The sequence below is a fragment of the Nansenia antarctica genome (assembly GCF_963989245.1).
Source record: "Nansenia antarctica genome assembly, chromosome: 20".
In the NCBI taxonomy this organism is placed as follows: Eukaryota; Metazoa; Chordata; class Actinopteri; order Argentiniformes; family Microstomatidae; genus Nansenia; species Nansenia antarctica.
Genome location: NC_137693.1, coordinates 3,921,986 through 3,937,044, shown reverse-complemented (window position 1 = coordinate 3,937,044; position 15,059 = coordinate 3,921,986). Strand labels below are relative to the sequence as shown.

Sequence of the window (15,059 nt, the reverse complement as noted above, 5' to 3'; positions counted from 1 at the left end):
CACATAGTTTTGTTAGAAATTATTATTTCCTTATGACAGATCTTTTTTTCTACAAATACATTTACATCAATTAAAGGTTGGATGTTTCTCATTTTTCTCAGAGTGACATTAGGCAAATTCACCACAACATGTATTTATTATAACCCTTTTTACTCATCTTTACCAGGGGTGCCAATAATTATGGAGGGCACTGTATAGCACATTTCATACATGGTGACACCTCACAGAAAATAAGAAATATATAAAGGCAAAATAATACAATAAAAATGTCAAGACAACATGGGGAGGACTGCCTGGTGAACTTACATTACTCAATAATGTAAAATAACCCTAACCCTAATATTAACATATTACGTAAATAATAAATACATATATATATATATATTATATTTTAATGTATATATTATATAATAGAATAATATATTATAATTTACACATTTGAGCAATTACAAATAATTGTACATATAGCATAATGGTCTATACATATTATTCCAATGCTATACTTGCTATTTACTACCAATCTATTCATCAACACTTCTAGAATATGGTTTTAATAAATACACACATCTTTTTCGAAGGATAGACATGTTTTTACTTACCAATCTATGCAGCAACCCTTCTAGAATATGATTCAAGTGAGTTTGAACCATGAGCTGTGTCATACAAAGTGTTTACTGTGACCCAACACTGCTCATGGTTGAAACTCGTAGATCAAGTTTAACCTTGGGAAAATATTTGTGTAAAGTTAATTATGTGTGCCCTATGCAGTTCAGCTCAGCTGTCTTTCGTCGCTGCAATAAGATATATTAGAATCATTTCAAACCCTTTAAAAACACAAATAATACATTAGGAGGATTGCATTTTTATTTCCAGAGATACGTAAATAATGTGTGGTTAATTCATGCATATTTACCATTTTTAAATGCTTAAACAAATTTAACGTTTTTATTTTTGAAAGAATCCTAATTTGCATACACCCGAGGTCGGTGGGCGGAGTCCCAGGGTCGGTGGGCGGAGTCACCAGGGTCGGTGGGCGGAGTCACCAGGGTCGGTGGGCGGAGTCACCAGGGTCGGTGGGCGGAGTCACCAGGGTCGGTGGGCGGAGTCACCAGGGTCCAACGTTCACAAATACGGATAAAAAAAACGTTGTTACGTTGTTGCACTTGAGATCTCTCTCAGCCAGCAGGACTGAAACACTGACAGACTCAACTTGCAGTTGCAGAAATGGTGCTGAAGGCAGTGTGCGTGTTGAAAGGCACCGGAGAAGTCACCGGGACCGTGTTCTTCGAGCAGGAGGTAAAGTATCTCGTTTGTCAGGGAGGTTAATGCGTGTATTGAGGTTATTCTCTCACGCGTACCTTTGCCACACTTGTGTGACTGGGCCTCGGCGAGACACCGGAGCTAGCAGGTTTAGCTAGCCGGCTAACGTTCATTCACACAATCTGCTTAACTACTAGTGTCAACAAACGTGCTCAGCCAGCTAGTAGCTGACCCGACTGTAGTTAGTTAGCCCCTGCTACAGGTTGCATACATGTTATGACGTTTCTGCAGACTTTGGTAGCTAGCTATTGCAAGACTTTGCAACCTATGGAGCTAATATAGTTGCATGCGTTTAGACACCAGTCCAGCCAGCAGACAGACGTCAGAGAGCTTTGGTCCGTTTCATTCAAAGTGCAGAGATGGAGTAGTGCGTAGTGTGCGTAGTGACATGTCGTGACGTTAGAATTAATTATAAGGTTCTATCTCCATTTTTGGTCAAAATTGAGTTTTTTTTAAACATAATCTGATCCATTAGGTGTTTATTAATGCCTGTGTGGTGTTATTTTTAAAATGTAGATTTTTTTGAGTTAGTAATTAATAAAATACAAAGGTTCCATCTCACAAAACATAATGGAATGTAAAAACTTTGACGCTCAATATCTCTGAACTGCCCTAAACGGAGATAGAACCTTATAATTCTAAGGTCACGATTGGCCACATTTTATACGGCCCTTGAGTGTTAATGATCAACTTAAGCCAATGCATTCTCTGTTGGCTGGACCTACGATCATAACCCCCAAAACGCACGGGTTATGTATATATAGTTATAATAATATATATAATATAATATATATGATGACATTATTGGTTATTTATTGTTTAACAGATATTATTATTGAAAATACTAGTGTTGCTTATTTATTTTGCATAATAGAATAATCATAATAATAATAAAACATCCAGATAATAATATATATATACATAATAAATAACGCCAGTTGCATAAAGTCTTGCGAGTGTTGCATCAAGTCTTATGAGTGGCATTATGCAGTTTTGCTGAGTCATTTTGCTTGCTGAGTCATTGGCCCACTGGACATTGGCCCACTGGTCTTCTTGTAGCTTCGTTCATTGAGCTGTGTCTCTCCACCTCGTGCCTGTGTGTTAAGACTCCTGTCTGTCCCCCTCTGTCAGGGTGACAATGCTCCAGTGAAGCTGACGGGAGAGATCTCAGGACTGGCCCCTGGAGAACATGGGTTCCATGTCCACGTGTTTGGAGACAACACTAATGGTGAGCATTTGACTAAACGTCGCACATACACTCCAGGAATGATGTAACAGTCATTAACAGCTGCATGGAAGGGATATCTGTATCAAGTGCTGCCATGCATATCATTAACTGTCCACTTTGTCACACCCAACTGGAAACTAGTCAAAATGCCTGCAGATTAGTTTTTTTTACAGAAAGCCACACGGCGGACAAGATTGTTGATGCATCAGGGCCCTAAATTGCTAAATTACTGCTCAACTGTTTTGGCCACAACCTCAATCTGGTGGTGATAAACGTAGTGCAGGATAGAGCGCGCCCTTGGCATCTGTGGTGTCATTACCTCCACCTTCTCAAAAAGAAGCAAGCAGAATTAGGACTCCCAGAGCATAGTCTCTCTTAACGTAACTAAATCAATATTTTATACACAAATGATGGCCTATAGGTTTAACACGCAGCATCACACGCTGCATTCTTAACAATATAACTTAACATATTCTGACATGGCACATGAGACAAGTTATATTGTTAAGAATGCAGTGTGTGATGCTTCTTAATCATATTATGCTGTCCAGCTGTTTAGTTTGTCAAGCTGTACAGCAGATATAAAGTTTAAATGTTTGTTTAGGCTAAATGTCATACGGTATAGCAATCACCACAAATAATTACATTTTTCAATGTAGATTAAATATACGGTGCAAAGAAGCTTCAGAATCGCACTAATCAAACCATTTTGAAAGCATCCCTCATGCTGCTTTAATCGCTTACTTGTCAGGCTAGTGCAAAGGGGTCTCCAGTGTCTATATACATTATTTTTTTAAAAAGAAGAAGATTTTTCCTTCTATCAATGGCCCCGGGCCTGAGCTGGATTACTCTTCCTGCTACGACTGGTGGATTGATGATTCACTTGCTTAGTCAAATGTATTGATTGTAAGTCGCTTTGGAATAAGGCGTCTGCTAAATGCCCAAAATTTAAATGGGTCGAAAAAGACATTTTGGCCAACTATACCCCACTGCTACGAGTGTGTAGAATGTGTTCATGACCCTCTTGTGTCCTTCCAGGCTGCATCAGTGCTGGGCCTCACTTCAACCCCTTAAACAAGACCCACGGAGGACCAACTGATGAAGTCAGGTGAGTCTGGTCCCAAGGTTGATCATAGAGCAGGGTTTCCCAAATGGTGGCTGCTTCCTTTTGAGTCACTGTTTAAGACTGGCTAGAAACATTGGTTTTGTTTACTTGGTGGGTGGTTTCATCTAAGTTGAAGTTCCTCCAGCATCCCTTAAATCTCCTGTTTGGGAACATTACGGTTTCTCAGTTACGACGATGTAACAACGTAAAGACGATGGACAAAGGTGGATCAGACCAAAGCTGTATGCCAGCATTGTTCAACTGCGATCAGGTATGCGGCTGGCAATACGTCAAACTTCCTCACTCAAGAAAATAAAGTGAAGCGCAAACCCAGTTCCCTACGGCATTTAAGGAACCACTCGCTAACAATTCAGACCGGCCATAGCCATAACAAACGCCGTAGGTGATTTTATAGCAGTGGACAATACTCTGTTGTTGAGAACACAGGTTTTAAACATATGTAGTTCCCTCTCGTCCACATAGTTCCCTCTCGTCCACATATGTAGTTCCCTCTCGTCCACATTTCAGCCAGGAAGTCATACCAGCCCTTTATAAACAATGAAGGTCATGTCAGTACAAGCTGGCAAGTCCTAATGTGAAGTTGAAAGCTGCTTATGTGAATACAAGTAGAGTACAGTTCAAGTACAGTTAATTGTACTGCTGCGCCTTAATGGATGTTTATTTTATTATATTTTTATTTTTATTTGAGAGAATCTTTAGTACCTTTTTATACAAGTACGGTACATATTCTAAATGCTGCACCTTAATGGATATATGTTATTTATTTGAGAGAATATTTCTTTAAGATTAGCTTTCCTAAAATTTTACTTTTCTATTAGTAGGTTGCTTGCAGCAGTATTGACAGGCTTTATTTTATTTAAGAAAGAAAGACCCACTGTTTGTTCAGTAAACCACTGTTTAATAATAATTAAAAAGAAAAATTGTGTGTTGTGATCATTTCTACCCTGCTGTACCGAACCGTGACTTAAAAACCGATGTACGTACCGAACCAAAATGTTTGTGAACCGTTACACCCCTAGTTACAGCATGGTGGATTTCCACGGCTCTAACACCTCCTTGACCGTGAAGCCAGCTCCTCACACACGCTATGCCTACTCCTGTTTTTGGCTGAACCAACCGATTTCTAGCAGCCAGTGAATGGCCTTTGCTGTCATCATATGCATTTCCATGGACTTCTTTACATCCTGTGACCTTTACATGCCAGGCCTCAAGGCTCTCCTATGAATGAGCACTGTATGTTGTGTGGTATGGTATGACATGTGACTGGTATAAGACTATGGGCAGAGCCAATCTCACATCAAATGGCTAATGTCTGCCAGGGATGCTTACCTCAGATAGTCCCTCCCAATTTCCCAGCACTCTTTACCCGTTCTCCTGTCTGACCTGGCATGTTCCTGCTTGTGTTCAGGCACGTCGGGGACCTGGGGAACGTCACTGCGGGAGCAGACAACGTGGCCAAGGTCAACATCCAGGACAAAGCGATCACTCTCACTGGACCGCAATCCATCATCGGCAGAACGATGGTGGTGAGTATCATACTACTGCCCTAAAGTTAGCCCTAAAGTTACTCCAGGGTGACTGTCCCTGTAGTCTCTCATTGTAAGTGGCTTTGGATAAAAGTGTCTGCTAAAATGGTAAACATGTAGGTGAAGCTCTTTCTATGTTGATGAGGTGAACAGAAGGCTAGCCTTCCACCATCTAAATTTCAGTGTTTTGTGTAACCACACGCTCTCTGCTGTCTCCAGATCCACGAGAAGGCTGACGACCTGGGGAAAGGGGGCAACGAGGAGAGCCTGAAAACCGGCAACGCAGGGTCACGCATGGCCTGCGGGGTCATCGGCATCACCCAGTAAAATCCCCCCCCCACCCCCGACCCCAATTTGGGAGCACTGGAAACCACTGTCGCCTGCAAAGGGACCAGCATAGCTGTCTCACTTTATATGAAGGCACCTTGACTGACGTACTGGTGTACAATGACCAGTAAAGTAACGCACTTAATAAACCCATTAGAGCCCTGCTTCGCCAGTCCTCTCTTGGACTTTTCCCCTGTAAGATGTGTTAATACCAATCGTGTTCCAAAGAGTTTAGTATAAAATCAGTGGCCTTGTATACTTATGTTCGCCCTGCTGTGTGCAAAGTTACCCAATAAATCGTCACTGGTAGTTTTTATTTTTTGTTGTTTTTTGTCGTCGTCATGCGCTGCTTAAGAATGCCGTTATCGTTCGTGTTGTAGGTGTAATGTTGTGGTTGTCACCATAGATGGCGCCATTCTCCTCGTTTGTCTATTGAATGCTTGGTTTCTAGGATTTCTCATCAGGGTTAGTTTTCACAAGTATGCAGCCTTCATGTCCTTTAGGTTGGTTATTAAATGTTATTCATATTCTATGCATTGCTGTGTATGTATTTGATAAATGCTGTATCTGGTGCAGGTAGTATGTATTTGGTGTCTCAAGCGGGTAGTTCAGTGTCTGGAGGTCTATTTCAAATGGCTTTTCCTGGTCTAATTAAAAGTCCAATGCTGAATAATGCATTGCACAAGATCAGATAAGTGATACAATAGGAGTAAGGTCACTTGTTGAATATGCATTGTCCTAGCAATGGGTATCATAGTTGACTCCATGCATATAAAATAGTCTATATCCGTCTGGGCATATGAAAAAGCCTATCATGGTATCCTTTGAAATATAAATGGTATTTTATGATTGGAAATTTAAATCTGATATTGAAGTCATGGCCGTCGCGCTGCCTTCTTTCAGGATTGGCAGGTTTCATCCCTGACATTTGACTACATATTTGATACTGCTATTATAGACAGCTGTGGCCTACACTAGCCAAATCACACACACAGATGGCCAGCGTATGGCTACTGAAATTACATGCCCCAAAAGGCCTATCTTCTTTTCATGGGAATGGTGGAGAATCTCACGTCTGGAGACTTGGCCTCATCTACCCTCTTCTCCAGGGGAAATGAGAGATTGGAGGGTCTTCAATAGAAAAAATACCCCAGGGAGAGATAGAGAGGCTGGCTATAGCGCACACAGATGAATTTGTTAGCGTTGAACATTCATAAAGTGGAATGATTGCAGGGCATGCTATAGAGTGCAGATGATTGCCTTTTGTTGGCATTGGAAATGCAAGAACCAAACCGCTTTTTTAACCTCCCTCCCCTAGTTTCTGAGGAACATTCCCCACGTTGTTGTGTTATGTGCATATTGTGCAACGGGGTTGAGAAGCAGTATGGTTGGGCCTTTGAGAATGTAAATTATTGTGTTTACAGCTGTGAAAAAGCAGCTTCGGATTGTATCGGTGAAGTACACGCCTTCAAACGAAAAGGAGTACTGGAGATTTGTCAATTTGAAACCTCATCTGGTATCCTTGGGAAATCCTTTGAAGAAAGTAGCGACAAAAGAGTTTGAAACGAGTGACACCTTTGCGACACCTTACACCAATAACAACTTCACTGGGGAAAGCTAGAAAAAACTAATTCCATTTTCTTCAATGTTGCAAACTAGCATAAGCAACAACCCTCTGCTAAATAATCCGTTCGGAAAAAAAGGGGGGGTGCTGGGGGTTTAGGGGGTGTAAGAGAGGGGGTTGGCCAGGAATTCATAGAAGCAGTCTAAATGATGGCGTGGAGATGAAATGTGGAGTGTGGAGTGTCTTACAGCGTGACTGTTAGAGCTGATATAAATAGCCTGTGTGATAGAGGCTCAGGTAATGAATAATACAAGAGGATCCCAATGGAGCCGCAGCACAGGGAGACGCCACTACAGCTGCATCAGAACGTCAACAACGCAACTGGGTTGGACCCAAGAGATGTGGAGAAAGCTTCACCGATGAGTGTGTTGTATTACGCCTTCACCAGTTAACCCTCTCCCTTTCCCCTTCCCATGTGTCCCCAGCACTACCATAATTAGGGCCCTATACTTTCTTTTCTTGATTTTTTTGTGTCTTTTTATTATTACTACTCAATCTTTTCAGTTTGTAAAGTGTCTTTGAGTGTCTGGAAAAGCGCTATATAAGACTAATGTATTATTATTATTATTATTATTATTATTATTATTATTATATACTAGCTCCAAATGAACTGGAAGGATGAAACAGACAAGATTGAAAATAGAATCTATTTCACTGTAAGTTGTGGTTCGTATGACCCGACCGCGAAGCGAATGAGAGTTTTGCATATTCAGACAGAGGCGGTCCATGTGTGTGGGCCTGAACATGTCTGAGCTGTGTGGTCTTTATGGTTCAGTGTTCAAAGGTGATCCCTTTGGGCGTCAGCCACATGAACCACTGTAGCAGTCAGTCGTCAGTGTGGTGTTCCACACTCCACCTAGTGGACGTGACGTGTACTGTCCCTGAAGGGCTTGTACAGATGAACCTGTTTGGCAGGGTTCAACTCGTCACATGCAATGTGTGTGTGTCTTATTGTGTGTGTGTGTGTGTGTGTGTGTGCGTGCGCGCCCCAACCACATGATACCCACATGGGTTACTCCCTCACAAAGGGTAGATTTAGTATCTCTCCTACCCTGAAATCCTCCCACCATCCCTCTCTCTTACCTAACTCCTCCTCTCCCCCTCCTTTTCACCCCCCACTCCCCCATTTCCTTACTTCTTCCACTCTCTCTCTCTCTCTCTCTCTCTCTCTCTCTCTCTCTCTCATTTGGACTGACTGACAGTTGTCTGGAATGTTGTTCTCTTTTATGACTCAATCACAATCTCTCCATTCTAATCCCTGCGGTTGTTAAACAGAGCACTGATGGGTGAAGAATCCATCGAGTTGTCTGTCACAGATATCACTTAGTGATGCCTTAATGTTATCTGACATATTTTCACTTTCTACAGTACACACAAACACACACACACACACACACACACACACACACACACACACACAGCCATCGGAGGGGCCAGACAGTGGTCGCTTAGCAACTCAGGGGCGGGTAGATCCCCAGTGTTTAACGAAAGGTGACTCAGGAGTGGAAGTGCTTGTTTTGGATGAGGTTATATAAGAGTGAGAGAGAGAGGAAATGTGAGAGTGTGTGTGTGTGTGTGTGTTGTGTTATGTTGTGTTGCATGCATGTGCGTGTGTGTGTGTTGTGTTGTGTTGTGTTGCATGCATGCGTGTGTGTGTGAGTGTGTGTATGTGTGTGTGTGTGTGTTGTGTTGCATGCATGCGTGTGTGTCAGTATGTGTGTGTGTGTGTGTGTGTGTGTGTGTTCTGCTCCGTATGCGTATGTATGTTTGTTAGTTTCTCCAGGAGGAATCGTTCCGCTCTAAGGCACTCATGACAACAACCAGCGTGGTCACATGTCTGGGGCGGCTGTTTCTCCCTATGGTGCTGAAAGAGACTTCTGGCCCTACCTCACTGGGGAGAGGGGAGAGTGGCCAGGCTTTTACTTAACATAACAGACCTGCTCAAATATTGATTAATTCATCATTTATTAAAACCAGGGAACCCACTGAGATGAAGAATCTGGGGGGTTCAAAGCAGGATAGACGAGTGTCGCCATCAGCCCCGGTGCCAGAAACCAGCATCTTGGGTGGGCAAGGCCGGTGGGCCCGGGGGGGGGGCAGCAAGGTTGGCGGGTAGCCGTAGTAGTTGACTTCGGAGGGTGGGGGGTGGGGGGGATTTGGGCGAGGGGGGAGTAATAACCTCCCGCTCCCTCCATAGACTCCAGATGGTCCAAAACTCTGCTGCACGCCTCCTCTCAAACACCCGCTCCCGTGACCACATCACTCCTGTCCTCCACTCTCTCCACTGGCTCCCCATTAAAGAACGTATAAAATTCAAAGTCCTCATCCTCACATACAAAGCCCTCCATAGCCTGGCCCCTCTTACCTGACTGACCTCCTTCTCCCCCACCGCCCTACCCGTACCCTCCGATCCTCATCCATTGTTCCCCTCACTGTCCCACCCTCAAAACTCAAAGGCTTCGGTCACCGTGCCTTTTCACGAGCCGCACCCCGCCTCTGGAACTCTCTCCCTCAACCACTCAGAGACTCACCCTCACTCCTCACTTTTAATCCCACCTCAAAACCTACCTGTTCTCCCATGCCTACAGCCTCCCCTACCCCTAGCCATCTCCCCCATCCCTGCCACCCCCGCCCCCCCTGGACATGCATACAACCTCCCCTACCCCTAACCATCTCCCCTAACCCTGCCACCCCCCTCCCCCCATGGACATGCATACAACCTCCCCTTCCCCGTTCGTTAACTCTGTGTTCTATGTGCTCATGTTATCTGTTGCTTGTTGTTTCTGTGTTTTCCGTTTTTCCCATATTGTCAGCGTCTTTGAGCCTCGGAAAAGCGCTATATAAATCTAATGAATTATTATTATTATTATTATTAATAAGTTTGGGTGCGTAGGGTGCGTTGAGAGCCCCCCTCGAGTGCCGGCCTTGGTTGTGGTGTGGAAACAAGCATGCCGTTTTACTACAGGTGTTACGGTATCAGCAGCACAGGAAGCAGTCCTCAGTCGCCGTTCCGGTGCGTCGCCTCAAACAGTGCTGTTGGGGTGGTGTAGGCTTTTTGGTCAGGGTACTATTAGAACTAGTGTAGGTTTGTTTGGAGAACTAATCCTTTGGTAATTGCATACAGACACCCCCCACACATACACACGGGTACGCACGCACACACACACACACACACACACACACACGCACACACACACACACACACACACACACGCACACTCACACACACACACACACACACACACACACACACACACACCACACAAAGAGTTCAACAGAGTACCTCCATTGTGGAAGAGGCCACCTCCCACCCCTCCACTAGTCCTTCTCTCTCCCCAGTGACAGAGGTGAACGTCGGGCTTCCGCAGCCACGCACGGCCCTGGCGTCGTGGGGATATTTTAGAGCTCCTGTTACATGGTAGAGGTCAGGGGTGAGATGCCATACATGGTACCCATGCTGTGAGACAGAGGTGGAGAGAGGGCGCTTGGGAGTGGGGGGGGGGGGGCGGGGCGGGGGTGAGGAGGATGGGGTCAGACAAATTACAGGACCTCTGTGACCTAACCTTTGACCCCTTGAGTCTGTGTTACGTGCCCCCGAATGTCCTATTTCCCTTTAGTGTTAACATGAACTTTCACTGTTCGTCTCTCTCTCTCTCTCTCTCTCTCTCTCTCTCTCTCTCTCTCTCTCTCTCTCTCTCTCACCTCTTTCCACTCACTTTCCACTCCTGTCTCTCACCTTCACTGTCTGTATAGCTATCACATTATAGGTGATAGAAGTGGAGTGGAGAACTCACGCCTCACTCCCTCACCTCTCTCCCACTCTCACCCACTCTCACCCTCTGTCCGTAGTTTGAGGTGTTTCTAGATAATGGAGCGGAAGAGGAGTGAAGGAGGAGTGGGGACCACACCTTTATGACGAGAGCCTTCGAGGAAAACAGCGGTGGAGACTTACAGGGATATATGTGAGCATAATAACATTTCCCATGTTTGAGCCATGCACCAACCTCACTAAATCAATTTCCTGTATGTGCAAAAATATACTTGGCCAAATAAAATAATTCTGATTCTGATTCTGATTCAGAACTAACATATATGCAGTATAGGTGAACAATTCAATAACCTGTATTTGAACCGTGTGTTTGGATATATTCTAATGTATGTATGGAATCATAATCTACAGTAAGCCTATATCTCTCCACCCTCATGTATTTTGACAAACTCAGTCTGGACATAGGCGACTCGACATCATAGTGCTTCATACTGCCTGGCTAGTCGATGTTTGAACACTGTGTGTATGTGTAACGTGAGGGATTTACCTGAGCTAGCTCTATTGGATTTTGGAAAAAACCCGTCTAAGATTGTATCTCTCATAATAAGAACCATATTGCTGTTGCTGTTGATATAACCCGTTTGTGAACCCTTGTTTCATATGACTAGGGTTGACATTTATGACCTTTATTTGAATTCATGTACTAGGCCTTAGGTCTCTAGTATCTCATAATAAGGGTTGTGTTGTATTTGTATTAGTGTTGGGTTGTATTTGTGTTAGTGTTGTTGATAACAGAACACAATGAGATTGAGCCGAGCTAAAAATAACATTCGAATTTGATCATCTATTCTTGTGCCTCTGTCCTTTACATAAACAAATAGACTCTAACCTTCAGCTGACCCTTATTGTGTGGCTCACAATACTCATCTGCCATTACACGCACACACACACACGCACTCTCTCTCCACCTCGTCTCATTATCATTACTCACATGGCCCAGCCCAGTAACCCTGCTCGTCTGGGCACCCAAACAGAACATCTAGCGAGGACACACAGAATCCTAACATCTGCTCTTAATCTCATGGGTCTTAATAGGTTGAACCAGACGACAGGCGATAGAAAATGAAAGAGAAAGAGGGGGGGGGGGGTGACAATGGAAGAGATTTTAATACCTCAATTACGAATGAGTGATAACGGTTATCGTGAATCACTTGGTCTCCGATCCAACAGTGGTCATCCTCTTTCCCGCAGACGAGACAATGCTGGGAGTCATGGTCTGAGGAGGGGAGAGGAGAGAAGGACACGGGGAGAGGAATGTCTGGCCATTAAGTCAAAGAACAAGCCCAAGAATAGCCTACTGTCTTTTTGTTTGTTTCAGTTGTCCCCCACCCTCTCTCCCTCTCTTTGTCTCTCTCTCTCTCTCTCTCTCTCTCTCTCTCTCTCTCCCTCTCTCCCTGTCCTCTTGCCACCTGCGTGTGTCTCCCAGACTTTGACTTTGTGGGACATTCCAGACATAGTTCAATCAGGAAGTGTCATTTTCAAGCCGTCTGTTCAGACATATTAAACAGATAACAGGCCTAGTGTAGACTGGGTACACGGTACAGTCAAACATTGTACGTGAGACATTTTTCCTCAGGAACAAAAAAACTGGTTGTCTATTTTAAACTGATGGGTGGCGGCAATTAATTCAAAAACCGTCGAGTCATGATTCCCCTGCTGTGCTTTGCATTTTCACAATCATTACGTTATTTTTATGTACTAAATAATACACACACACACACACACGTACACACACACACACACACATGCCATGCACACGCATACAGAGAGAAAGAGTGAGAGGGAGGGAGACAGAGAGAGAGAGAGAGAAAGAAAGAGGTGTGGATATAAATAGACAATGCAAGTCTTCCGAAACTATTATTTAAATCATTCGTATTCAAATATTCTTATCAATGCAAAAGGTAGTGTCAGGTGGGAAGGAAGTTAGTTGCTGTTCCAGGAAGTGAGCCACATTAACATCTGTGTCGTCCTCAACAGAGCTGTTTAACCTAACGCTGAGGCCTCAACACAGTGCAAAGGATGGACAGAAGAGGACCACAAGAGGCCCAGTGGTAAGATTGTGACGTTAGAATTATAAGGTTCTATCTCCATTTTTATCCAAATTTAGTTGTTTACATAATCTGATCCATTAGGTGTTTATTAATGCCTGTGTGGTGTTATTTTTAAAATGTTGAAATTTTTTAAGTTAGTAATTCATAAAATACAAAGGTTCCATCTCACAAAACATAATGGAATGTAGAAACGTTGACGCTCAATATCTCTGAACTGCCCTAAACGGAGATAGAACCTTATCATTCTAAACGGAGATAGAACCTTATCATTCTAAGCTCACGATATAGTGTCTCAGGATGAGAAAGATTACTTTAACAACACCAGTCTCCCTTTGCCCAGCTGGTACCTGATCATAAAAGAGCAGGCGTGTCATTACTATTGCATATGGTTATTATAAAACACATTTTTAGCAGTAACAAGATTTGTAGTTCGTTTGTGTGTGAGTGTGTGTGTGTGTTGCAGATCTGGTGTGTATACTGTATGCGTGTGTGAGATGTGACACTCAGGTGTGAAGTGCTCTGTGGTTCCACGGAGGAAAAGGCGGCAGTTCACCACACGCCTCTTCTGCCAGAGAGAACAGGGGGAGCAGGATGGGGGAGGGAGGGAGAGTGATGGGAGAGGAGGGAGAGAGAGTGCTGTTGTGACAGTAAAAGGATGTCCAATGGAACACAGCCACCCTAAAGACCGTATATATAGGTATCTGCACTGTTTGCACCATGCTGACCTCTGTACATAATAACCGCAATGCCCACGATTTTCTATTTTTATCTTAAGTCACCTTTTACCTACATTTACCTGTATATTCACAGCTGTTTAATAATTGATATATTCTAGTGGTACATTACACTCTTTTTGTTTGTTTTTTTACCTTCACACTTGCTTTGGCAATGTAAACGTATGTTTCCCCATGCCAATAAAGCCCTTTAGAATTGCAAAATTGATATTGAGAGAGGGGGAGGGATGGGTGGGATAGGTAAATAGAGTGGGTGAGAGATACGAAAGAGAAGGGAGAGTGGAGGGCATGGGGGGAGATGAACTGAAGGAGAAGGTATGAGGGGTAGAGGGGGAGAGAGGAATAGGAGGGGGCAAGGAAGGAATGGAGGGATAGAGGGGATAGAAAGGAGGAAGGGGGAAGGGCGTAGAGAGGAGAGGTGGGGGACAGAGGGGGAGAGAGAGGGTCACTGACACAGGCATATGTCTCTGTGAAGAGTGAAATTCTGGAAAGTTCATACTCAGACAGGAAAGAATGTCACTGCTTCCCTCTCTCTCTTCCCTCCCGCTGCTCCTTCTCTTTTCATCTCCCCCCCTCCCTCTTCATTCCGTCTTCATTCTGTTTCTCTCAACCCTCCTTCCTTTCTATCTCTTTTTTTTAATTCATTCAGAACCCATGCTCTTTCTTTTCCTCTCCTCCCCCTCTCTTTCTCTTTCTCCGCACCTCCCCCTCCCTCTCTATCCTTCCTCGTCCCGTTTCTCTCTCTCTCTGCTCCTCTGAAATCACCGTCCTGCCCTCTGTCTTGGTTCTGGCCCCTATGCCCCCGTGCACTAGGAGATACATGGGGAAATCACTAGTCTAATATGCGCATATTTTGCAATTCTTTTGAATTAGTCCGTCTGAATTAAACATTTTGTCCCGAATTCCCACCTACTTGACTTGCAAAAATCCACTCTCGTCCACTTGCGAAAAATGTTTCTTTGAAAGTAAACCTTTGCTCTGTGATCCTACGTGAAAGAGGAGTCCGGCGCTTTGTGCTGTTCGCGTTGCCTCGGGCAACCATGGTGGAGAAGATGACACTCACTGCATGTCACAGAATCACAACCTGCTGCATAAGCCTTTTACCACCACCACCATCGTCCTCTTCATTTTCTTATAACATAGAGAGAAACAGAGTGTGTGTGTGTGTGTGTGTGTGTGTGTGTGTGTGTGTGTGTGTGTGTGTGTGTGTGTGTGTGCATACATTCTTGCGGGTGTCTACAGGTATTTCAGTAATTACTCCGAGCCCCCCAGCGTGTGTCAATGCTTGTTAGCC

At 44.0% G+C, this 15,059-nt stretch overlaps 1 protein-coding gene across 1 annotated transcript; it reads left to right on the top strand.

Moving 5' to 3' along the window:
* The first annotated feature begins 1,143 nt into the window (after positions 1-1,143).
* sod1 (superoxide dismutase 1, soluble) lies at positions 1,144-6,057 on the top strand. The gene is made up of 5 exons (XM_080549759.1): positions 1,144-1,296; positions 2,452-2,548; positions 3,587-3,656; positions 5,083-5,200; positions 5,420-6,057. The coding sequence occupies exons 1-5, from the start codon at positions 1,225-1,227 to the stop codon at positions 5,525-5,527; spliced, it is 465 nt and encodes a 154-aa protein (XP_080405885.1). The 5' UTR covers positions 1,144-1,224; the 3' UTR covers positions 5,528-6,057.
* Positions 6,058-15,059: the final 9,002 nt, after the last annotated feature.

What these genes read in the sequence shown, in the direction of transcription:
- sod1 (XM_080549759.1), top strand. Translation starts at nt 1,225, where the DNA reads ATGGTGCTGAAGGCAGTGTGCGTGTTGAAAGGCACCGGAGAAGTCACC. An exon ending in CCGTGTTCTTCGAGCAGGAG is followed by an intron (nt 1,297 to 2,451) that starts GTAAAGTATCTC and finishes CCCCTCTGTCAG; the next exon opens with GGTGACAATGCTCCAGTGAA. An exon ending in GGACCAACTGATGAAGTCAG is followed by an intron (nt 3,657 to 5,082) that starts GTGAGTCTGGTC and finishes GCTTGTGTTCAG; the next exon opens with GCACGTCGGGGACCTGGGGA.